Genomic DNA, 24708 nt, shown 5'->3' on the forward strand with positions numbered 1-24708 from the left:
TTGGGGCATACTTACACTAAAAATTATTTTTTTTTATATTTCAGAATAGCTAGAAGAGAGGACTTGAAATATTCCCAACATATATAGAAATGACAAATATTCCTGGTGATGGCATAACCTAAATACCCTGACTTGATCATTACACATTCTATGCATGTAACAAAATATCACATGTAGCCCCAGATATGAATAACTATTAGGTATCAATACAAAATTTTTAAAAAATCATTTTTATCTGAAACTGAAATTATTGTATTTTATCTAGCAGTCCTACCCCCCACACACACAACTCCCACTTAGCTTTTAATGCCTTACTATTATACACAGACAAATAAGAATCACAGAACATTTTATAAGCCTCCAATATGAAAGGCAGAGGCCAAAACAAACAGAAAATAATTGAATTCAGATAAAACAGGGAGAGGAAGAAAACAACAAACCATTGTTAGTATCCTCAGAGAGCTAAGATATCACATCCATGAAACAAGAACTGGATGTTTTGAAAAATAATAATAGGAGCAAACATGAAGAAAAAATGCTTTTGAAAATTTAAAACATTATGGCCAACATAAAAAATCAAATGAAAACATTGGGAAATACAGTCAAAGGACAAAGGGCAGCAAGATGGAAAACACTGCTATTTTTCATTATATGTCTTGCAGTGTTATTTGATTTGTTAGATATGTACAGATATTACTTTGATAAATATAAATTTTAATTAATTTTTAAAATATATTTATAAAACAAAAATCCCAGCTCTGCCACTAACAAGCTGTGTGTCATCAGACAAATTATTTACCTCTCTGAGCGTCTTTTCTTTGTTTCTCTGGAGATAACAATACCTACATTGTATGTCTTATGAATGTCTTACATGTGTAAATGGCTTATAAATGGTGACATCTACAACCTCATTTGCTTTATAACCTGTTTATTTTAAGTGTTTTGTGGCCCTTGTGTTAACTTAACTACCATGATCTTCCATCTTTTTCTGGATCAATGCTCCTTGATTTGGGATTTATGGAAAGCCTGCATCCTTTTGATGTTTTTATTTCCTGTCTCTGACACTTGCAGGATTTTGTGTTATTTTTCTCAAAGTAGAAGCATCTTCCCAAGCCATGTTTCCAAGTAACTCCTAAAGGGGAAAAAAAAAAATCTCAACCCTTGGAGTCCATTTATCAAGCCCTGTTAGGGATGTGACAAATCACTGAGTGACCGCTGGAATGCAGTCAAGGAAGTTGGTTGCAACTCATTTTCTCATTACTCTGTTCTTATCTCAATGCTGCAGCCCCTGCTAATGTTTGCTGACTCCCAAAGAAACTGGCTTGCTCTGTTTTCGTCAGCATTATTGTTTTCTGAGGTTCTAAATAGCTGTTCATTCTCTAATCTAGACCTTCAGGAGACTGATTCACTTGCCTGTATAAAGTTGCATTAAAGTATTGCCGTATTTTTAGCCAAAACAATCACCAGGGTTAATGAGGAAAAAAAGAAACTACTACAAACTGTCACCCAGATGCTTTTATTTCATAAATGTACAATTGTGGAACTGGAAGGGATCTTAGAAATGATGTCATCCAATTCATCTCCTTTATTTTACAGATCAGGCATGGAGGTCTAAATGGTTAAACAGTGTAAGTTGGGTCACTTAAGTAATTATTGGCAAAACTGGAATCCACTCTTCCTCTTTCAGGGCTTTTTCCTCAATCACCTTCTCTAATGGAAGAATCAAGAAATGGTTGTCCCTTTATAATAATTGGGGATACATTAAATATTGACCTTCCTAGGTGTTCTTTAATCAGTTTAATTTAAAAACCAGCCAGGGTTCCCTGTGTCCTCTCCCAAGGCAGAGTTGGAGATAAGGGCTTGCATGCAGGTAGTTTCATTTTGGAAATGACACCAAGAATAAGAGAGAGGGTGCTGGGACAGTGACATGGGGAAGGAGGGAAGCCATTGGAAGGAAGGGTACATTTCCTTGTTGGTCATCACTGTGATCAGCCAGGCTTGACCCTGCAGAGACTATCTGAGAAGTCTAGTATGATGCATGTCAGGATTGTCCACCGGCCACCATCCTTGTCAGCCAAGGGTTGCTGTACACGGTATCGGTATTAACTCCCACGCACTTCCAGGTTGTGCAGGCCTGAGGGCTCCAGATTCCTGTCGCTGTCCCCGGTCTGTCCCACACATGGACTCAGAGTAGCACCAGGGCGGAACGTCAGCACTGTGTGGGGCAGCAGAGGAGCAGCTGTGGCACAGGTGGCAGCAGTAATGGCTGGAGAAGTGTGGTTGGGCCAAGAGGATGAGAGGTGGCCGCAGGGCTAGTTTCTAGAAGTCTGGATTCCTGTTAGTTCTTCTGCCCTGACTGCTCACATCAAAAGTTATGATATAGTTGAGGAAACCAAAAAGGAAGCTCACTGCTTTCCTCCCGTAGGAAGAAGAAAGTCATTCTAGAAATGGCCAGGATGGGCAAGGAGTGGATCTCAGCCTTTTGGAGAGGGGTTTATGACTCATTCCCAGGGGCAGGATTTCCTGCCTTGCTCCAAAGGGAAAAAAAATGTAAGATTCATGGAAATATGGAAATGCATTTTAAACAACCACCAAAACTTAATGACTTTAATTTCTAATGGCTTTGGGTGTCCTTGGGACTCTGTACCACAAATGCCACAAAGCAGAATTTACAAGATAAAAAAACAAAACCCTTGGTATGAATCTCTAGGTTTCACAACCTAAATCTGGAGGTTAATTATTCATTCTGATTTTCCAACTTACTGAAAACATTTTCCAGTTACTGCTGAGTGATTTTCTGAAATTGATTTCTGTGCCAATTTCTGAGTCCCTGAAGTGAATAAGGGTTTGATAACTAAGTAGTCATTTCACCATCTCAAGCAGGAATTTGATATACCTGGTCAGTAACCAGTCATTTAACTCTAAGAGTCAAATCTGTCTTTGCCTCAGTTTCCTTGTCAGCAGCATGGGGGGAGGCATATCACCTATGCCAATCTCCCAGGGTCCTTGTGGCAGTCAAAGGAGATTACCTATATGAAAGAGCTTTGATATTTTAAAGTACCTTGTAAAGAAAGGGATCATTCATACAGAAAACTTAATAAAATATGCCCTATAAAAGATGATGCTTATCCGAGTGGGCAGAGAGAGAGAGATCTAAAATTATAAATGTTAAAACTTCAAGAGGATGTCACAAATGCCCTGTACTATTTGTCTACATGGAAGTCAACAAAGATGACCTATGCAACTTCCACAATTAGTAATAAAAACAACAACTAATGTTTCCTGAGTGCTTACTTAGGAGCTTTATATACACATTATCCTGTTTAACATAGGTTTAGAATAAGGACTGTTATTAACCTCATGATATACATGAGGAAACTGAGGTATGGAGAGATTCAGGAAATTGCTCACAATGTTAAATAGTAAATTTGGGATTTGAACCAAGTAGTTCGACTCCAAAATGTTTTTAACTACCCTGACATTCTCTCTGCAGTTATGTAACGGTTAGTTTTAGAGTACTAAAGGGAAAATTAAGGCCAATCCTGGGAACGCTTGGGCTTTAGGGGCAGCAGTAATTTGAGTATACATATGCCGAGGTTAGTTCCAAACACACTAGATGTCAGCACACTAGGTGACAGCAATTCAACTAATGCACCAGGAGTGCAGGGTGGGTGTGGAGGCTCCAGGTTAGAGCTGCTCAGGAACCTGTGTGATGGGGCTGAGATTTGCCAAGAGAGGCTCCTTGTTTGCGGTTGAGTTAAGCTGGGGCATCAGAGGTTGAAAATCCGTTAGCTTTAATACAGTCATGGAGGTTGTTGCAATTGGGTAGCGATACATAGCATCCATCCCCAACAGGCTGTGATTACATAACATTGTATCTCTCGTCTACCAGGTGCCTGCTCCATGCTGAGCACCCTTCTAGGCATTCCAGTATCTCCTTGTATCACTGTACACTCCCTCTGTCACCACCGTGTTAGAATGGAAGCTCCACGAATGCACACATCTTACTCTCTAGCTCACTCTTGGAGCCCCCAAACCTGACACACACACACTGTCTGACATGAGCTCTTAAAACATTAACTTTTTGATATTGAATTCTCATGTCAACCTGAAAGGTAGATATTGTTATCGTCATCTGATAGCTAGAGATACCTGGGCTTAAAGAGGGTGAACAATTTGCCCAAAGTCATCAAGTCATCTTTTTTTTTTTTTGAGACAGAGTCTCACTCTGTTGCCCGGGCTAGAGTGAGTGCCGTGGCATCAGCCTAGCTCACAGCAACCTCAAACTCCTGGGCTTAAGCGATCCTACTGCCTCAGCCTCCCGAGTAGCTGGGACTACAGGCATGCGCCACCATGCCCGGCTAATTTTTTCTATATATATATTTTAGTTGGCCATATAATTTCTTTCTATTTTTAGTAGAGACGGGGTCTCGCTCTTGCTCAGGCTGGTCTCGAACTCCTGACCTCGAGCAATCCACCCGCCTCGGCCTCCCAGAGTGCTAGGATTACAGGCGTGAGCCACCGTGCCCGGCCAGCCAAAGTCATCAAGTCATCTGTGACCAGGTCTCTGTGCCACTCAGACCACTATTTAAACAGAGAATTATCCAGTAATTCAGATTTTATAAATCTTTTTGGGTGCTCAGTGCTTTTTAGATTGTTTTTCTAAATTAATCAGACTGTTCTTCAAATTGAAAATTTGCTACTTCACTTTGTGCTCTGCATTCGTCAAAAAATGCCCAGTCTAATGTCTTCTTTGTCTTTGTCTTTCCAAAGGGATGCAGTAAGTAGCACTTCTCAAAAGCATCTGATCATGATAGCAACATGCACTAAACTATTTTTGATTGCTTGGTGTAATAATTTGACCATCCTTTTTAAAAATTAGATTAGTTTTTGGACAATTTATTTTTAAAAATGCAGTGGGAACCCAACAAATGTTTCCACTGCTGTGCAGACAAAACTGTTCATTCATTCAACATTCAGCAAATGTTTGTTCAGCTCCCACTCTACTCAGCGCTCTCAACTTCCACGGCTTCCTTCCACTCAACCATATTGGAAAGGAAGAGGATAAGTTGATGCACAGTAAGGTGTTAACGAATGGTAGAGCTTAATCCATTACTCTCTCCCAAACACTCTCATGTTTTAACAGAGCCTGATGAGTTAACCTACCGAAACTATTCTACTGTTAGACCAGTAGCGCCTGTGGTAGGTTGATGGAAGAAATATTTTGGTATTTCTCGACATACTTGAAAGCATTTTTACATATACTCATCTCCATATCCCCATTTATATGATATCCCAACTAACTAAAAAATGAGAAATTCATCCAACTAGCACTTATTAATGCCCTCCTTATGCCAGACACAGTGCTAGTTGCTGGGAATGCACAGGCAGCTAGGACATGGTTCTCACCTTCAGGGATGCAGAGCCCAGTGGGGAAGGGGGGGCAGCAGTGCCACAGCACGTGGGGTGCTACGGCCACAGTGAACGCTGGCAGCCTCTGGAGCACACTGTCTAGCAACGGCTCAAGCAACGTCTCTGCTTAGTGATTACGGTTTTACTGAACTGACTGCTTGGGCCTTGTGTTATCTAATCTTCTGCCATTTTCAACATTTAGAATAATTCCAGTCTTTCCATTTCCTGCATTTTGCCAATTTTATTCGTGCTGTTAACAACAGCACAGCATCAAACAGATCATTTCATTCAGGTTCTTAGCTGGCCCTTGTGTTATCAGTGCTAGTCTAAAGCAGGGAGAAAATTCACTTCAAAATTAAATATATCACTTTTTTTTCTTTAGTCATAATTACTAGAGTTAACATCTGCACATTAATTTTCTATTTCTCTCCAGTGCTTTTATGTCAAAAGTCCAGAAATCTCTCCAGAATCTGCATTTAGCAATTAACTGCAGATGTGTGTGATTTGCCTGTTGAGCGAGCTGTAAGAACCCGAAAAGAACAAATACCCTTTTCTGCTGCATCTACTCACCACGTCCACACGTCCACACACCCCACACCCCTGCCTGACAATTCTGGAGTTGAAATTGGGGAGAGTTACAATGATGATTTGCCACCTCAGCAGTAAAAACTTCCTAACATTTATGGACTTTTAGTAGATTCAGAGGAGTTAGATGAATAGATAGATAAAGAATATGTATACATATATACATGTATAGATATATAAATTTACAAAAAATATTCCTGATTAAAATACACACAGGAATAGTGATTTCTCATTTTGCAAATAAAAGATGCCGTGTAGATAAATTACAAAGCAGGAAGATTTTCAATGTAGTGATGGGTGACTGGTAACCAATCTTTAGAATTATTTTTTAGGGTAATTTTAGCAGTTCTGTTCAAATGATGCTTGTTTAAAGACAGCTATTTTTCTGAGGGGAACATATGTCAGGAGAGCAGGATAAAAGCCTAATAAAAACATATCTGATTATAAATGAGATTTTCCAGTAAGTTGCTTTTCACTAGCTGAGGTACTTGCCTCTGTCCTTGAAAACCAAGGTCCCAATGATCTGCTTGAGAAGTTAATGATATAGTTCCTCATGACAAAGGAGTCTGGATCCAGGGGGTATTATATAATTTTGTGGATTTTCAAATATTCATTTTAGCAGTCCCATGTTTCTGAAAATGCTTCTATTTCTAACAGTTTCACATATGCTCATGCTGTTGACTCTGTATAATCTATGTACACATATACATTTAGATGCTAAAAGAAACAGCTGTATGGGCAAACTCATTTCCCAAAAGCACAGTGAATTTCACATGGTTACTTTGTAATGATTATCACTAAGGAGAAGGTCAGAAATACACCACTGGAGCGGTGAACTACCGACCTGGCCTGGGCCATCTGCAGGTCTCCTCACCTCTGTCTGGTGTCTGCCTTGATACTTGGTACTGCCTTGGTGCAGCAGTGTGTGATGCCATCACATCCCATGACGGCTGTCGGCCATGACTGCCCACGTACTCACTACACGAAAGGCTGTCTGGCCCCAGAGATTTATGCTACGCATATTAATAGTTACAAAGATCATCTCAGAGGCCAGAACTGGGAGGCTGGGGACTTGGAATCTACCTAGATACGCTCATAACTGCCCTGGGACCCTGGGCAAATCACTTCACCTTCCTTCACCTTGAGTTTCCTCACCTATAAAATGAGAGAATCACAACAGGTTTTTCTCAAAAGTTCCATATAGCTCTAACAGTCTATAACTATAATGAAAACTCAAACATAGAAATTATTCTATGACTTGGCAATTTTACATATGCACATACATATATTCATGTGTATATACATATATATACAGAGAGAGAGAGCTCACACAAATTCACAAGGAGATGCATACAAGGTTGGTCATAGCAATACTGTATGTAATACCAAAAAAAATCAGAAATAATCTAAATTTTAATCATCAAGAAATGTATAAGTAAACAGTGGTATAATAATACATGGAATACCATACATAAGTGAGAAGGAATGGCCTAGAACTATATATAACAGTATGAATGAGTCTCACATACCTTGAATGAGAAAAGCAAGTGACCAAAGAATGCATGCACTATGATGACAATATTTATATAAAGTTTTAAAACATGCAGAACAATATTATGTATAATTGACCTAGAAAAATTATAAGGATGTGTATTATGATGCTTTATATGAAATTTAGAAAATGGTCATCTTATGGTGGGCAGGAGGGATGCAGAAGCAACAATTCTGAGAGGCACAGGGCCTCGACAGGACTGGTAGAACTTTATTTCTAGGCAGGGTAGTGGATGGATACTCTGTTCATTGTGTAATTTTTACACCTTTTAAAAATTATTAAATGTGTCTAATAAATTTGTTATGTGACATCACTTCCAAATCCTTTTTGCGGCCTTATGGAAATGATCAACTGCATCTCCTGATCTTTCAAGAAGACTTCTTTTCAGGGACTTTAAAAAAAAATAGGCTTTTCTCATACTTATCTTAACAAAATTATAGTACAGGAAGATTCCTATTATCTTGTGAAGTCAGAGCCAAATCTTGAGATGACAGAGCACATAGACCCAATCAAGAAGTAGCCGACTTTTGACAGTGGAGGAAAAATCAAATTTGTATGCCACATTTTTCTGTGCCCTGTAAAAAGATTCCTCTTATTCCTCCTCCATCCACCATTCTCTAGGGATAGTTGATGTTCTCTTTCATCCTAGCATTGTTAATATGATGTGAAGCCTATGACTGATTTTGAGTTTGGTTGTGATTTAAGACTTTCATACCACCATCTCCAGCTGTTAAAATTTCCATCATTTGAGAATTTATTCTTATGATTCTGCTTGGTTGTCATGTCACAGATTTGCATTAAAAAAAAAAAGACTTTGTTTTTTTCAATAAGAAAGAAAACCTAGGTAACATGCCTCCACTTTGCCTCAAAGATGTTATGTTCCATATATTGAACAAACTATTGGCAGTTAGTAGAGAGTGGTCAGATATTGGTAGGAATGGTGTTCTTATTTCCTACAGCTTGTTATGTTGCCCACTTGGTTCAGGTTAGAATCTAGTCTGCAAGAATCTGACAGGGCTTTTCTTGAATAGATTTTATGTTGTTTTCTTATCTCAATCTCTCCAAATGGCAACTGTGAAGCCCCTAGAACAATTAGAATCAAGGTGAAACCAGTAGCTAAAGAGATAGTTTTTAAAATGAATAGCTTTCTGAGATAATCATTTGTGTTCATTCATCAATTCAGTACATATTTATTGAGTTCCTGCTACATGTCAGGCATTGTTGTAGGTACTGGGGATGAAGGAGTGAACAAAAATGGGCCAGGCCCCTGCCTTTATGGAGCTTGCATTCTAGTGATTTCTTGGAATAACTCCTACAATTGAAATGGCCACCCAGATGCAAATGATGATAAGGATGATGACTGACAAGCTCTCCCAGAAGCTTTGTATGTTCCTCCATGATCCTCCAAGCTAAGCAAAATGCCTTCCTCCATGCTCCCAAGACACTCTGGGCACTTCTTACCTGCTTGGGTATCTTGGCTGCCTTTGTATTCCAGCTCTACCCCTCACCAGCTGGGAGACCTTGGGCCAGGTATTCAACCCTCCAAGCTTAATAACAGTAAGTAATTCTTACTGATCACCTCCTTTTTTAAGGCACTCTGCTAAGTGTTTTACACAAATCATCTTATTTAATCTTCCCACCAACACTACAAGGTGGATCCTGTTACTATTACTCTTTTACTAATAAGAAAACTGAAGCCTAGCAAGGTTAAGTAACCTACTCAAGGTCAGTCACGTAGGTAGTAAGTGACAGAACCCAGGAAGTCTGCCAGAACCATAGTAAGGACCCCATAAATATTAGCCTCACCAGAGCTAGGACTAGGGTAAGACAGGTGAAGTGAGGCCTGCAAAGAATCTTGTCTTAATTTAGAATTTTGTCTTCATTTAGAATTTTGTTATTTTGTTTATCATGGATTTTTTGCATTTATTTTGATTTTTTGAAAACATTGCACCAAAATGTTTATCTTGATTACTGAATTTTTTGGTACCCATTAAATTTTATGCCCAAAGTGAGTGCCTGTCTCATGTCATGCTAATCACAGAATCATCATTATCATTAGTATTACATTTAAGGGGGGAATTGCCTATTTATTTGTTGGTTACCCTGGCTAAACTCAGAGACATTTAAATGTACTACCCATGTCTTGTATCCATAAAAACTAATAAAGACTTGGAACAGAGTAGATGTTCAATAAATATTTATTGAACCCAACTTTCTGCTTTATAATAATTCAAAAGAAGACTAATTTCTACCCAGTAAGAGAAGAGGAATGGGTGAACTCTTCAATCTCTCTGTAGTCCAATTAGTCAATTTTATGTTATTGTTGGCAGTAATACTATTAATATTATTTACATATTAACCATAGCTATCGGGTATTGAGTATCTACCAGTACCACACACTTAGCACACCTTATCTCAAATTCTCACTACAAAGCTGGAAACTGAGGCTCAGCAATGTGGAGTCAGTCACTCAGGATCACATGGCTAATAAGTGACAGTCAGCATTGAGCCCAGAGCAGCGAGAGTCCAAACCTGGGCCCTTTCCACTCCACCACCTCCCTTTCTATTTCAGTTCAGTGGTGGTGATGTGAAAGGGCATGGCCATGGTCATGAAGAAGGGAGTGGGTCAGATAAAGAAGGTGGTAAAGGTCTGTAAAGAAAAGATGTGCACACAGTGCCCACCCGAGGTGGGAAGGGGCTGCTGGGACCTTCTGAGCATTTGCACAATGCCATCTCTGCTAGTTGATTCAAGGTTGTCTTGGAGATCGTCTCACACTGTAGCGCGGCCTTGACCCATAGCAACTCAAAAAGATGGATCCAGGACCTGTCCTTGTGCCTGGAATACGGAAGTAAGCTATACATTGGTCTTCCTGACCTGCCCCCTTTCAAGTAAATTGAGTAGTCAGCCCGATGGGTTGACAAGAAATCCATACATTTGGGCAGTGGTGATGGCACCGCCCAGGCCAGACACAGGGGAGCCAGTGGTTCTCAACATCGTGTCCTTTGTCCCGCACACTGCAATGGGTCAGCACTAAGTTCCCAAGATCCTTCCCTGGTTCCCACCGTCAATGATATGTTATGGTGGTATTTTCCAAAGTATATTTTGTAAACATCAGTACTGTGTGGAATTTTGTGGATAAATAAGGTTAAACAGGCTTTTCTACCTCCCAGGGAATTTCTTTACAAGGAGCACCCCTAAGACTAGCATTTTGTGAGATGCACTTGGAGAAATGGAGTGGCAGGATCCTTTAAATACTTTCTCCTTAGGAAGCGCCAAGAGGGTGAAAACTTGGGAAATGATTCTTTTTTTTTTTTTTTTTTTTTTTTTTTTTTTGAGACAGAGTCTCACTCTGTTGCCCAGGCTAGAGTGAGTGCCGTGGCGTCAGCCTAGCTCACAGCAACCTCAGACTCCTGGGCTCAAGCGATCCTCCTGCCTCAGCCTCCCGAGTAGCTGGGACTACAGGCATGCACCACCATGCCCGGCTAATTTTTTCTATATATTTTTAGCTGTCCATATAATTTCTTTCTATTTTTAGTAGAGATGGGGTCTCGCTCTTGCTCAGGCTGGTCTCGAACTCCTGAGCTCAAACGATCCGCCCACCTCGGCCTCCCAGAGTGCTAGGATTACAGGCGTGAGCCACCGCGCCCGGCCGGGAAATGATTCTTAAATAGAAATGGTGTTGTCCTCTTTTTTTTTTCTTTTTTCACTGTAAAAATGAGATAATATAACTAGATAAACAAAAGTTTTGAAAGTGGAAAGAAATCATTCTATTTTCACAACTTTAAAACATTCTTTTCCTGTCTTTTCCATGTCTGTACATCTACAAATGCTATCGGTGGATGAGTGGGGGGCGGGGGGGGGGGGGGAGTGTCGAGCACTGAGCCAAATGCTTTGCAGGTGTCGTCTCATTTAATCCTCACAGTAACTCTGAGTTAGCGACTCTAATCCCCACGTTACTTCAAGAAATCGAGACTCAGAGGGTTTAAGTCACTTGTCAGTGTTATGCCACAAGTAGGTTACTGAGCCAGTGTTTATCCACGGCTACTTTCCGACTTCATAGCCTATGTGTTTAAGCACTGAAATGATGAAATCATTGTTTTCTAACCTGGAAAAAAAATATTTATCTTGAATTTATTACCAGGGAGTTTATCTTATCTTGGATCATCACACAGCTCAATTCTGTGTGATGATAAAAGAACATTCTGGAATTGTTCTGCTTTTCATTTGTCCTTGCCTCCCTTCTCTGACTTTCAGTAAGTGTCACGGGGCTTCACAGCACATAATCTTAAATGCGGTACCACTTTGTTTTCTGTTTTATGGCTCTATAATCTCCTCTGTTGTAAATACATTCAGAAATGATTGTGGCTTTTTCTTGAAGCAGCAACATTTTTTAAAAAGTGATTTATTTTGATAGCGCTTTAGCCTCATGGTTTCAAGTATTAAGTTACTTGGTTCAGGTGGTCTTATATTTTTCCCATAAATGTGTTTATGTCACCCCACAGACGGGGAAATTTCATTTCAGGTTTCTTTTTTTTTATCTCTCTTTCTTTCTTCATTTGATTTTCTTGCAGGAGGAGAACTGAATTCTTTGAACTTGTCAGTAAAGGAGAATGTGATTGGAACATCAAAAACCATCGTGATATATTTCGGTAAGAAAAAGCTCTTGTTTATGTGTTTCTTCAATATCTGGACATTGAGCCACACTTTTCCGACAGTGGTAAGAGCATAGAAGTGATTTCTAAAGTGACAAATCTTAGCTTACATTCAAAACATTCAGAGATTAGTTGAATAGAGGAAAGATAGAAGATGTGTCTTTTTGTCTTATAATTTATTACAGGTTTGCCTCCTCTCCATAAATCTGCCTTCAAAAATAGAAAATGATGTTCAAGCTAGTTCAGTTTCAGCAAGCCATGATTTCCTCTTTCCTGAGGAGAGGAGGATGCAAGTGGGGGGGAGAAGGGATTTTTGAACCTTAGAAACCAGAGTTACGTAGCACAGAGGAAAGTGGAGAGTTAACCTTTTGCTTTTCTTTAATGGCAATAGGTGACAATAGGATAGAAAACCAGTCAGAACAGTTTTGGTGGTGGGAGAGGCTGTTCAGACGTTCCATGGGACTTCTTCCAGCTGTTTAGAAAGGACAGCAGCAACCTGCTGCGTTTAGGTGGCATATTCTAAGCACCCTGTGGCAACTGCTCTGGACGGTAGCACCATTCCTCTTTCTTTCCTGCCTTCTGCTCCCACCATCCCCACGTCACCCATCCTGGACCTTCTGCTGACCTTTTCATGCTCTGACACTGCTGGATCTTGCTGGGAAAGCTTGTGAGGCCAGGATTGGGGCACCCTGGGTCTGCTCCACAAGCAGGCAACTGCTGGAATCCCCCCGAGTGGGATTCCCATCACTGTCCCCAGTATCTGCTGTATCCCGCCTCTGCCCCCATCTTCAGCACGCTGCAGCTGACCTCACATGCTCCTGAAGCTCCCTCCCCAGAGGGCCCTCTATTTCCCCGCTCTCTACTGCAGTATTTCTGTGTTCTCTTTACAGACTTTTTTCTTCATCCTTTCCAGAGCGAGAGAGACCCTTCCTCTCTTCAAGACTAGCCCTTCCACTTGTGTCCTAATTCCATTCCCTCCACCTCCCCATCTCCCACCCGCAGCCTTGTTATATCAATCATGCTGCTTTGGCTTCCATTTTCAAAATCTGTTGTTTTCCATCATGACCTACAAACATGCTTCCACCTCCCCAATCAGAAAATCATTCCTGCCTTTTCTCCAGGTCCCGTCACAGCTTTCTCCTCTTCACTCCCACACTTCACTAGCACATCCCCTAACTTCTTGCAAGGCAATTTCTTTCTTTTTGTATAATTTTTAATCCCATGGGTAATTAGATGAATATATTTTTCTGTAACAAATTAAACATTTCAGATAAACTCCTTGGAGCTCCACCCCCAATTCCCATACTGATTGCACAGTTATACTTCGTTGTCAGTTTGTCACGTCTTTCCAGATCATTTCCAAAGCATTTACACACATGGGTGCCCTAAGGAAAACTACTATGTAGTGTGGATTTGTATTGTTACTTTTAACATAAGTCATATATTTACATACCAAGATGAACTTGCTTTTCCACTCAACTGTATGCCTTGGAATTCTTGTCGTGTTCATACCTCATCCTCTTTTATCATTACATGCTATTCCAAAACATGGATGTACCACAGGGTACTTAGCTATTCCTCTGCTGAGGAATTAAGTCTATGAAATGTGATTTCTGCTCCTTTTGAAAGTCACTGGTCACTTCTCAAGTATCAAAACCCACAGCCTTTATCCTCTTCAGCTTCCTTGATCTCATCACAGCCCCTAACTGAACGTGCCTTTCCTGTCTTCAAATTCTCCAGCCTTGAATTCTGCAAAGCCACGCTCTTCTGGATTTTCTCCTTTCTTCCTGACTCTTCCTTCCCTTCTTTGTCCTTTTTCTAGCCCTTCTTCCTCCACACCACCCCCTAAACATAACTGTCCCCAAGCACCTATTTTTGATTCTCTTCTCTTGTTCCTCAGCATCCTCGTGGTTTCATCTGCCATCTCTTCTCAAATGTCTCCCAATCAGTTTCTTGGGCTTTAGCCTCTCTTCTGAGCTCCATTCCAAAAATGCCAGTCCTCCTTCAATATCTCCACCTGGATGTTTTTCTGTAGATATTTTCAAACTTTTTTTTTGGCTGGGAACCCATATGGAGGAAATACCTTGTTTGGATGTGCAATATGTGAAATAGAAGTGCATACCCTTCCCCTCCCAGTCACTCCCTCATCTCTCATTCATGGTTAGACTTGGACCATGGTGCACCGGGGTGGGGCTGTGATGAAGTACTATCCGTAGAGGATTTAAAAATAGTAATAAAACCAACTAAAAGTCAGTCTGCTTTTCATTATCACCATGTGCCAGCAATTCTAAGCAAAGTCACTGATGAGATACTCCTCCTGAAAAATGTCTTTGATTGGTATAAATTCTGAACAATTGCTGAAGTTATTGTTGAGGATCAAAATAATTGATATAAAATCTTCCAATTAGAACATGTTTATTACTTATCCTTTCTTTTTACATGTATTGTAAGTTAATTCTAAGAATGTCTAGTTACACAGTTAGCCTCTGACACAGGTGGACCCAGCTACAAGCTCTCAGGAGTAAATTCCTGTTTGGAACCTTTTGAACTCACTCTGGGTGTAGTTTGTGTCTCTAACCTTGCAGAATCTCATATTCCTGCTTTTAAAGGCTATATTTAGGATAAACAAGGCTAACACAGTGATGGTAGAGATGAAGAAATAAAACTTGAGTTATTTCCATCAGTGAAACGAAGTGCAAACTGCAAGGTGTAATATTTTTATTTCGTAAGTGCAAATTTCAGTTCATGCATGAAATCTTTTATTGAATTTGAATACATCTTTGAAATTAAAATATATTCCTTTTAATTTGCCAGTTTTAAAGCTATAGAACAAATCAAGAAGATAGTGATTATCACAAAATTATCATTGAAATAATTATGACATATAGAGGAGAGATATGTTAAAAATAATCTGCTGCAAGTATCAAATACACTGAGTACACCACTGTTCTTTTCCCACCCCACTTAGCGCAGAAAGAGTCATGCCTTCCTTATTCCAGACCGTTCATTCAATTGCATGAAACAGATTGACACGACTTACTTAAAAATTGAACTAGACTTATGAGCACCTCAAGACTAAAACAGTCAGTACAAACTCCCTTCCTGCTCTCTGACTTTACAAAAGACCTTTCACTTCCTGTAGAGACTTGATCTAAAAATAAGATAAAACTGCTCCTTGTCTCTTTCAGTTCTTCCTTTGTAATCTTCCATCCTTGTCCTTGCCTGTCCACTCCCCCTTCCTTGTTTCAGGCTCTTATCAATGTATGCTTCCAACTGGTCTCTTTCCTTCCACTCTCTCCTTCTTCAAGCCATCTTCACTTCCATCATCTCAAGTTTTCTCCCTAAAAGTCTAGCCAGGTCCCTCCTGAGTCCCCAGCCTTAATTGACTCCCCAGTGGCAACTGGACGAAGGTTTCATCCACTCCACCCTACCTACCTCCCAGCCCTTCCCATCTTCCTTCTCTGTGCAGACTTTCTGCTCTACTGTAGAACACTCAGTGGAGTCGGGATCTTTCCATCAGACTTTATGGATTCCAGCCCTACCTTTGACACCTCCTAGCTGTATAACCTTGGACAATTACCTAACCTTTCCGAGCCTTAATTTTTTGATCTGTAAAAAGCAGATAATAACAGTATCTTTACCTCATATAGAGACTATGTCAATCACCTTGTAGTGGCAGCCCAGTGAATAGTAGCTATTAGAATTACCATCTGAGCACCTCGCAGATATTCAATAAACTTGTTGATCAACTGATTAATGGTGATATAAATTTGAGAAGTAAGTTTCAAATTGTCAACTGGACAGAGCCTAAGTAATTATCCAAGTTATGATACAAGCAGGCAGCCTCACAGTGATTATTTCCCATCCAGGAGAGACGCTGCAGAGTCTGCATGTTGCCCACAATCTCATCCCGCAACAAACCTAAAATGAGAAGCATCGCAGTGTAGCAGGAGGGCGCCTGGTGGCTTTGCCACAAACACAGAATCCGGAATCCTCTGCTCACTTGGGGAAAGTTACTTAATCTCTCGATGCTTCTTTTTACTTCTCCGTAAAATAGGAATAATGGCACCTACCCCTGGGGTTGTCATGAGGATTCATTTAGTTAGTGGTTAGTCAGTAGTCAGTTAGTAGTATGTAGTGCTTAACACAGGGATACTTGGCATTAGATGCTTCATAAAAGGTGCCTGAATCCAAGAGGGCGAGGACTGCAGATGCCGGTGCTGCCTGGTTGTGCCTTGAATGACCTATTGTTATCTGCACTCCGCCTGGTTCCCCGGAGGGGTTTCCTGGGGAAGTTACACAAACCCCCCTGCCATCCAGCAAGCTCTGCCATCTGGGCAGCAGACACGTTTCCAAGGCGTCCGGATCCGGCAGGGTATGAAATGTTAACACCTGACATCAGGACAGCCCTGTGACCGGCAACAACACACCCCTTTCTTCCAAAAGCAGTTCGCCAAGATGTGGTTCCCCAGCTCGAATCCGACATTACTTTTCATCACAGACTGCTGGTTTTAGCACAAAGAAAGCAGATTTGAGACAAAGAGTGTGCCTTATTTTTCCTCCTCCTACCACATCCATAAGCACCAGAGCTATGTACAATTTGAATTGTTTTCCACGTTTCCACGGTTTTGTGTGAATTCTAGTTAAATCTGCCCCTCAAAAATCTGATTCAGATCGTTCCTATGCTTCCTTATGTGCTCAAATTAATGAAGGCTGTAGCTGAGTATGTTTCTTCTTCATAATGCTTATAAAACATGGTTGGAGCCAGGTAGTAAACCGGAGTGAGACGGGGTGGCTCTCCCCCATAAATCTCAGCTCTGCAGAGCAGATGAAATGCGGGAGCTCCTGTGTGCTGTGTGCCTCAGCTCCTCGGTATGTGTTTTCTTCCGTTCCCATCAATCAGTAATAAGTTGGTAAATTGTTTCATCAGCCATGTATATAGCGTTATATACTGACTCCCTTGCTTACAGTTAAAAAAAATCCCAATAACACTATCCATTATAAATTATTTTAAACAGAGCCTGCTTAGCTCAGGTATAGAGAAAGAAGTACTTTGCTTTCCTTGATTTGCTGCAGACAAAACAAAAGGGCCACCGGAGGATGTGTGAGAGCTTTGTCTTCCTAAGCAGTGTGACCACATGACGGAGATGCTGAACACAGAGACTATAAACAGTGCTGCCCCTTGTTGAGGAAAGGAAGATGTGAGCCAGCCTCCTTTCCATTTTATTTATTTATGTATCTAGGACAGGTTTGTTTAGGAATGCAACAAAAGATTATTCAGGCTGTTTTGTTTGGTTCTGTTTTTCAGATCAATGTTAATGACAGCCTGTGACCTTGGAGCCGTGACCAAACCGTGGGAGATCTCAAGACAGGCAAGTGGTGATTAATGGCAGGGCTCAGCAGAGGAGGGGGTTGGGGGGACAATATTCCCAGAGCCCTGACTACCGTAAGGCACTGAAACCCCAGTCAATTTGCATCAATATTAACATGGTGTAAAAAATAGCAGGAGGCTTAGGCACAACATAGTTTATTGCATAGCCTTTTCTTTATCGCCTCCACTGAGCAATAATATTTCTGACTCTAAGATTTTTTTTTTTAAGTGCTAAATCCGAACAACAATTTGGCCATTTCTTATGGCAAGGGTTTCAAAAGTGTTTTTGGCTAGATAATCATGCCTTAGCACGGGGTCCTGTTTTTCACATCTGAAAAAGGAAATTCTATTTTTCTTTTCTTTTCAAATACTGTTTAGATATCAGACAGTTCTGTGGCCAAAATGTTCAGTATCCAGTTTAATTTGTAGAAAAGAAATCATGCCTTTGCTACCTATCTGGTTTCTCTGCCACAAAACATTAGTTATATAGCAAGAATAATTTTCAATCAAATAACTATCTGACTTAAGATCCTTGTTACTGACAGTATTTAGAGGTTAATAGCCCTTTAAGTTTTATGAGGCACCTATTATGTGGGCTGTGGGGTCCAAAACAGTAACTTGGCATCTTAAGACTTGACATTTTAGGGAAAATAAGATACCTTCCTATATCAATAAATAAATATTGATTGACTGCTTTATGTACATTATTCCATTTAATCTTCAAAATCTCCCTTTAGGTAGGTATAATTAGTACAGTAGGCTGAATAATGACCACCCACAGATATCAAGTTCTAATCCCTGGAGCCTGTAAGCATTACCTTAGAGGAAAGGGTGTCTTTGCAGGTGTGATTAAATTAAGGATCTTGACTGAAGACAGTATCATGGATAACCCAGGTGTGCTCTAAATCCAGTGACAAGTGTGTGTCTGAGAGAGAGTAGAGAGAGATTACACATTCGGTAGAGGAGAAGGCACTGTAAAGGCAAGGCAGAGGTTGGAGTGATGCGGCCACAATCAAAGGAATGCTGGCAGCCACCAGAAACTGGAAGAGACAGGGAACAGATTCTCCCCAAGAGCCCTAGAGGGAGCACATCTCCACTGACACCTTGATTTCTGCCCAGTGAACTGATGTAGAACTCCTGGCCTCCAGACCTATGAGAGAATAAATTCCTGCTGTTTTAGCCACCAAGTTTGTGGTAATTTACAGCAGACTTAGAAAACTAACATAGTTATTATCCCCATTTCACAAATGGGAAAAATGGCTTAGGAATGATCAGCAGTCAGAGGTCATATTGCTGGTAGATGGTGGAGTTAGGTATAGCAGATTAGGCTCCAGAACTTTCATTCTTAATGGTGTTTCATACTTTCCTACACAGGATGCATTAATTATCATTTTTAAATGATGCAAGTGTGTTCACATAATAGACTATGTTATCACTAAGTCCAAAAATCTCAGTGGCTTTAAGCAACAAATTGCTCATGAACATGTGCATCTAGGATTGGCTGGTGCCTCTTTGTCCTCATTCTGCACTGGGGTTGATGGAGCAGCCACTACCCAGATCATTCTAGCAGAAGCCCTGGAAGGTCTTGCACTGGCAAGTAAATGCTCCCCCCCAACAATTCATTGGTCAGAATTTGTCATATGACCCTCCCCATCCAGGAAGTACAATCTTTCTATTTGCCCAGAAAGGAGAAAGCCAGAAATAGTAGGTTAAAACATAACCACCACAGTTTGCCCTTCTAATCACCAAAAATGTGATACACTCTCCTTCCAGCAGACAAAATATACTCATGCTCTCCCCAAGGAAGACAGCCCAAATGTTCCATCAGTCATGGTATCAAACTCAAAGTCCAGGATCTCTGGGTGATAGGTGCTAGTCTCTATATCAGATCTGGATGCCAATTGAATACCTATGCACTCCCAAAATACAGTGTCTAACATGCACCCCAAACACAAGACACCTGTTAAAACACTCATTCAGAAAGCAAAGAAAAGAGCAACATTTGGCAGTTAGGGGTCCACAGCAACTGCAAGATCCCACTGGGCACTCACTGTAGGGGCCTCTGCACTGCAGTGGGCCCGGATTCTCTGGGAGGTGGTCCCCAGTTCATTATTTTTTGTGACCTTTAGATCTTCCCTGGGAAATCATTCCTTGTCTGAAGGTCAAGCTGCTTTCTCAGCCTACTTCTCACCTAAAGAAGGTTGAGGGTCCAAGGCTTGTTTTGCATGGTCGTAGGCTCAGGGCTTCTTTAGTATTAAACTCTCTTCAACATTTAGTCAGCTTCTTATGTCTTTGATTCTACTCATTTCCATTTGCCAATAACCATATTCATAGTTCTATATCAACATCTTAGATTTTCTCTATTTCTTTGCTTCTTTACATTTAGGAATAAAGAAATACAGCAAATATTATTTCTTTCTTTTTTCTCTCCTGACTTAATTCCTAGTGCCTTGATCTTAAAAGGCTTCAGTAAGAAAACCATGAAGTTAAATCATTTCTCTCAGCCACTTTTGTTCAGTTCAAAGGACCTAATTCATTCAGAGTTTTTAACTATAGGTGTGCTAGCCATGACTTTGATTTGAAACTTGTTGCAATCCTGAGTCTTGATCAACCTTTGTCGTTCAAAGCATATCTAAATTTTCATTTTTATGGTTTGGAGTTGAGAAAAGCAACTTCATCTTCCATCTCTATAAGACCCTGAATTTGTGATTTTTTTCTATTCTCTTTCATTCCTGGTTGTAAGCCTGCTGACCCTTTTCTGAACTCTTCCTGTTGCATGTAGCGAAACAGTCGATAGTAACCATTGCGTGCTACTGACGCTTTGTTTTCCAATCTCTTCTCCTAAGACTATAAGGTCATTAAGAACATTGTTACCTTTATTTTAGCGATAATTGCACAAAATATTTTGCCACTGTGTACCATGGATTGTTATTTTTATAGCCTCCCCACTATCTTATATCTGGTTCCCAAGCTGATGACACATATTTTAGGGTCTTTTTCTCTCCTTCTCTCCCTTTTTTTGTTTTTTTACCAGCAGCACCTCACTTCTATACCAATTTTTGTATTAGGTAAGGATAGGCTAGGCTTTGTTTCAGTAACAAATATATTCTAAAATTTCAGTTGTTTAACACAAATGAAGGTTTAATTCTTGCTTATATCGCAGTCCAGTGCAAATTGGGCAGTTTTCCTACCGAGCTCTCCTCCAGTTGCGCTTTGGTTTTAATTTCAATGTGACACATTTGAAGTCACATACAGGAGGGTAATTATGAAGAATCTGTGTGGTTGAGTAGCTCCTGTCTACATCTCTGCTCACACTTCACTTCCCCTAGAGGTAGGAGGCCCTTCTAGGGATGGGGCGAGCACCAGGGTAGCTGCTGTGATAGGGATGGAATGGGGTAGAGGGATGGAAAGGGCAAGGAAGTTAGAGGGACTGGGGAAAAAAATAAGACCAGAAAGGGAACAGGATGAGGTGTGATGTGCCAGGGCCTTCAGAAACCCAAATGGAATAAATGCATGTCAAGAACTGAAAGAGCAGTAGCCCACTGGGGCGGACAGTGACCGGGGGAAGTACTTGGAAGGAAAAAAAGTTTAATATTTTAGACCAACTTGGGAGGCCTAATAGCTGCTTGTAGGTGGTCTTCTCAGTCACTAGCGTAAATATTATTTTATTTTTAGGATGTGAAATTCTGCTGATACGTGCAGAAACGTAAGAGTTCAGGGAAATAAAACACAAAACCATGTTTTCCCAAATGCTTCCATCAGAAAGCTAAGTTCACAGTTGTAAGCTGGAGATCTCATTCGTATTTGTCTCCAAATGGTATAGATTAAGATACTTTTAAAAATATACTCATTTCCTAATTTTAGGAAACATTTGGACAAAACAACAGACTCTTCTTTTGAAAATATTTTTAACTTCCTGGTTGTTGATTTTTTTTTTTTTTTAACTCCCTTTCAAAATGTTTTTTTACCGTGGTCTATTCCACTTTTCCTTCCTCATAAACATGACTCTAAGCATGCGGGTTTCCCTAGTGATCCCCCAAGGCCCGATTAGTATCTCAAATTTTCTTCTTTAATAAAAAATTCAATCAGGAGCCATTTAATGTTCCTGATTGGGTTTTTAAGTAGAAACAAAGCAGTGGTACTACAAGTTAAGTTGTGAAAGAAGCACAGGGGAGATGCGGAGGTGTGCTTTAGCAAGAGCAAGGACAGGATTTTGTTTTAATTTCTTTGCTTTCCAGGGGCTACAGACCTATGCAGGACTCCCACCTTGGGGTGCCTGATGTGCACATTTACATCTTTAATGCAAAAGACCCAGCTCAGAGCAATCTGAGGGAGAGTTCTGGGAACTGAATAAATGAGGCCATACCCTTAGGGGACCATTTCTTCTTTAAAGAAGGCCAGAGAAAGGAGAGGGAAACCTGATGTGCTGAAATGAAAGGTGGCTGCAGAGACCGGAGAGGAGAGAAGTGAATCAAGTCCCAGAAAACAGGCAGACATACAAGTGGAGGCATTGGAGCCAGGGGTTGGGGAGAAGGAGATTTTTGTGGCTGAATTTTTTTTTAGGTTTCTCATATGATATGTGGTTTAATTCTTAAAAGGAACCCATATTTCTTATTAGAAATTTTAGAAATCTGAACTTACTGGATATTAGAATTCTTTTTTTTTTTTTTTTTTTGAGACAGAGTCTCACTCTGTTGCCCAGGCTAGAGTGAGTGCCGTGGCGTCAGCCTAGCTCACAGCAACCTCAAACTCCTAGGCTCAAGCAATCCTCCTGTCTCAGCCTCCCGAGTAGCTGGGACTACAGGCATGCACCACCATGCCCGGCTAATTTTTTTTCTATATATATATATTTTTTTTTTTTTTTAGCTGTGCATATAATTTCTTTCTATTTTTAGTAGAGATGGGGTCTCGCTCTTGCTCAGGCTGGTCTCGAACTCCTGAGTTCAAATGATCCACCCACCTCGGCCTCCCAGAGTGCTAGGATTACAGGCGTGAGCCACCGCGCCCGGCCAGAATTCTTTATTAATGTCTGCATACTTGCCATGCTCAGATTTATACATGTATGTGTGCGTGTATGTTTGTGTGTTTAATGTTGTATTTATGTTGTATTTAAGTTTTATCTATGATCCATAGTTGACAAAGTCTCCTAAGAGGTAGACTTAGGTAAATTATCTTGATTCTATGCACTTGACCAAAATGGAACCCCTCTCACCTTTGCCAAACTTAAAAACCTTATCTTTGTAAAAGGCTGGAATAGAGAAAAATTAGTTTGGGGATCCAGGTCTTCTTGCCATGAAGTTGTCTGGGATTTTTTTTTTTTTTCTATTCTTCCAATATTTCATAAATCAATATAGTTCATTTCAGAAATTTCCTAGATGCACAGCATAGTATTGTTGAAAATACCTTTTCAACACTTACCCATTATGTCGATTTTCTCCCCACAAACTATCCTGAGAAATGCAGGCTTGGGAAAGAAAACAGAAAAATCTCTTTAGCGTGGCTATGAACAGTAGCTGCTGATCTAGTGGATGAAAAGTAGAAAAATACAGGTCTCTGTGGTTTGGGGTAGAACAAGCATTCCATTGTGCTTGTACCAACTAGAGCCTACCATAAATTAACACTTCTAGTGCATAGATCCAGACAGCCTGAAGAACAAACCACGTTCTTCAAACTCTATCATAACATACTGAAAGTCTGGTTTGAACAGTGAATCTAACATTAGTTCTCCCTCATTGATTGATGGCTACGGTAGGAAGCAAGAAGGTGTGCCCTGGGGTTATCCCTTCCACAGTAAACACAAGTATTTGTAGGAAGAGAATTAAGCAGTTTTTATGCTAGCAAGAGGAAGACAAGCAAAGATAAAAGTATGCAGCAAAGTAAAGAATCTACATAGAAATAATCAAAAGTTGGCTAATCATCAATAATGTAACATAATAATATAAATTATTATTACGTTAACATTTGCTTCATTTTTCAGTATAAGATCTTTTCCTCTTTTGAAGGTGGCAACCTAGTGCTTCATCTCAAATATGGAAGCTGTATTGTGGGAGATCATTGTTGGCATAAATCTAAAAATACATTGCACAAGTTCTCTTGATTAAAAGGAAATCAGTTTCATTGATTAAATTCTGTAATACCTTCAAACACAAAAGGTTAATGTACTTTCTCATAAGCTTTTTAAATGATTGTCTGTGTTGAAGGTAATCACCAGATACATAAGCAAGAAATAACTCCCAAGTTTCATGATAAACTACACATAACCATGAATTAAAATACTAATGTGTTTCAGGTGGCTGAACTTGTAACCAGTGAGTTCTTTGAACAAGGAGATCGGGAGAGATCAGAACTCAAACTCACTCCTTCAGTAAGTTCATCCTTTTATTATCACGTATTTACCCTTTCAAATGACATTTTCAAAAATAACTCCAAGTCACAAGTTGAAAATGGAAGTGACTGAGAATGGATTTAAGGAAGCACTGCTGAAAGTTTAAAGCTTTAATTAAACTCAAATGCTAAACACTGTTATTCCCAGGTTTCTGATTAAGAGTGGTGAGCTACTTAACAAGCATTTCCTGAGCACCCACCATGGGACAAATAGACACAAGGGAGGATGTGCAAAGCGGAATTTGAATAATTCAGAGCCTGGTGCTGGCATTTCATATATGCCTACTTTGGAATAGAAATATTGTACAGCAAAAAATTAAAGGCAAGCTGGCCAGCCTGGAGAAGCTAGATTTTATTTTCTAATTTTGAACTTTTCAAAATCCCGAAAGCAAATAATTTCAAATCTCTTGTTTCTTTTCCTTGTTTGCAAAATGAAAAGTTCTACCTGGGGAACTAGGCTCTGGTGATTGGAATGCTATTTATGTTGGACTCGCTCATTAAGTTATTATTTGAGAATGCTTACTATAGGCTCAAGATGATGCTGTTTTTGTGCAACAGGATACAAAAGACGTAAGTGCCTCATTCACTATTCTCAAGGAGAGGTCAGCCTCTGCATTCCTAGGGAATGATTAGCTAAAATCATATAACCCAGTGACTCTGAGTGTGGTGCAAACTATTTTCAAACTAGCACAGCACAGTAGATTCAATGAAGCTAAAAAAATGTGTCAATTGTCAAGAAGTCTGTTTAAGA

General features: G+C 40.1%; 1 protein-coding gene across 1 annotated transcript in view; it reads left to right on the forward strand.

Moving 5' to 3' along the window:
- Positions 1-24708, forward strand: part of PDE11A (phosphodiesterase 11A) — a 335245-nt gene that overhangs the window by 273107 nt on the left and 37430 nt on the right. The window contains exons 16-18 of the mRNA XM_069470433.1: positions 12122-12199; positions 17511-17574; positions 23863-23937. Coding sequence (XP_069326534.1) covers positions 12122-12199; positions 17511-17574; positions 23863-23937 — 217 coding nt within the window. The remainder of the gene's footprint in view (positions 1-12121; positions 12200-17510; positions 17575-23862; positions 23938-24708) is intronic.

This window comes from Eulemur rufifrons, chromosome 1, assembly GCF_041146395.1.
Source record: "Eulemur rufifrons isolate Redbay chromosome 1, OSU_ERuf_1, whole genome shotgun sequence".
In the NCBI taxonomy this organism is placed as follows: domain Eukaryota; kingdom Metazoa; phylum Chordata; class Mammalia; order Primates; family Lemuridae; genus Eulemur; species Eulemur rufifrons.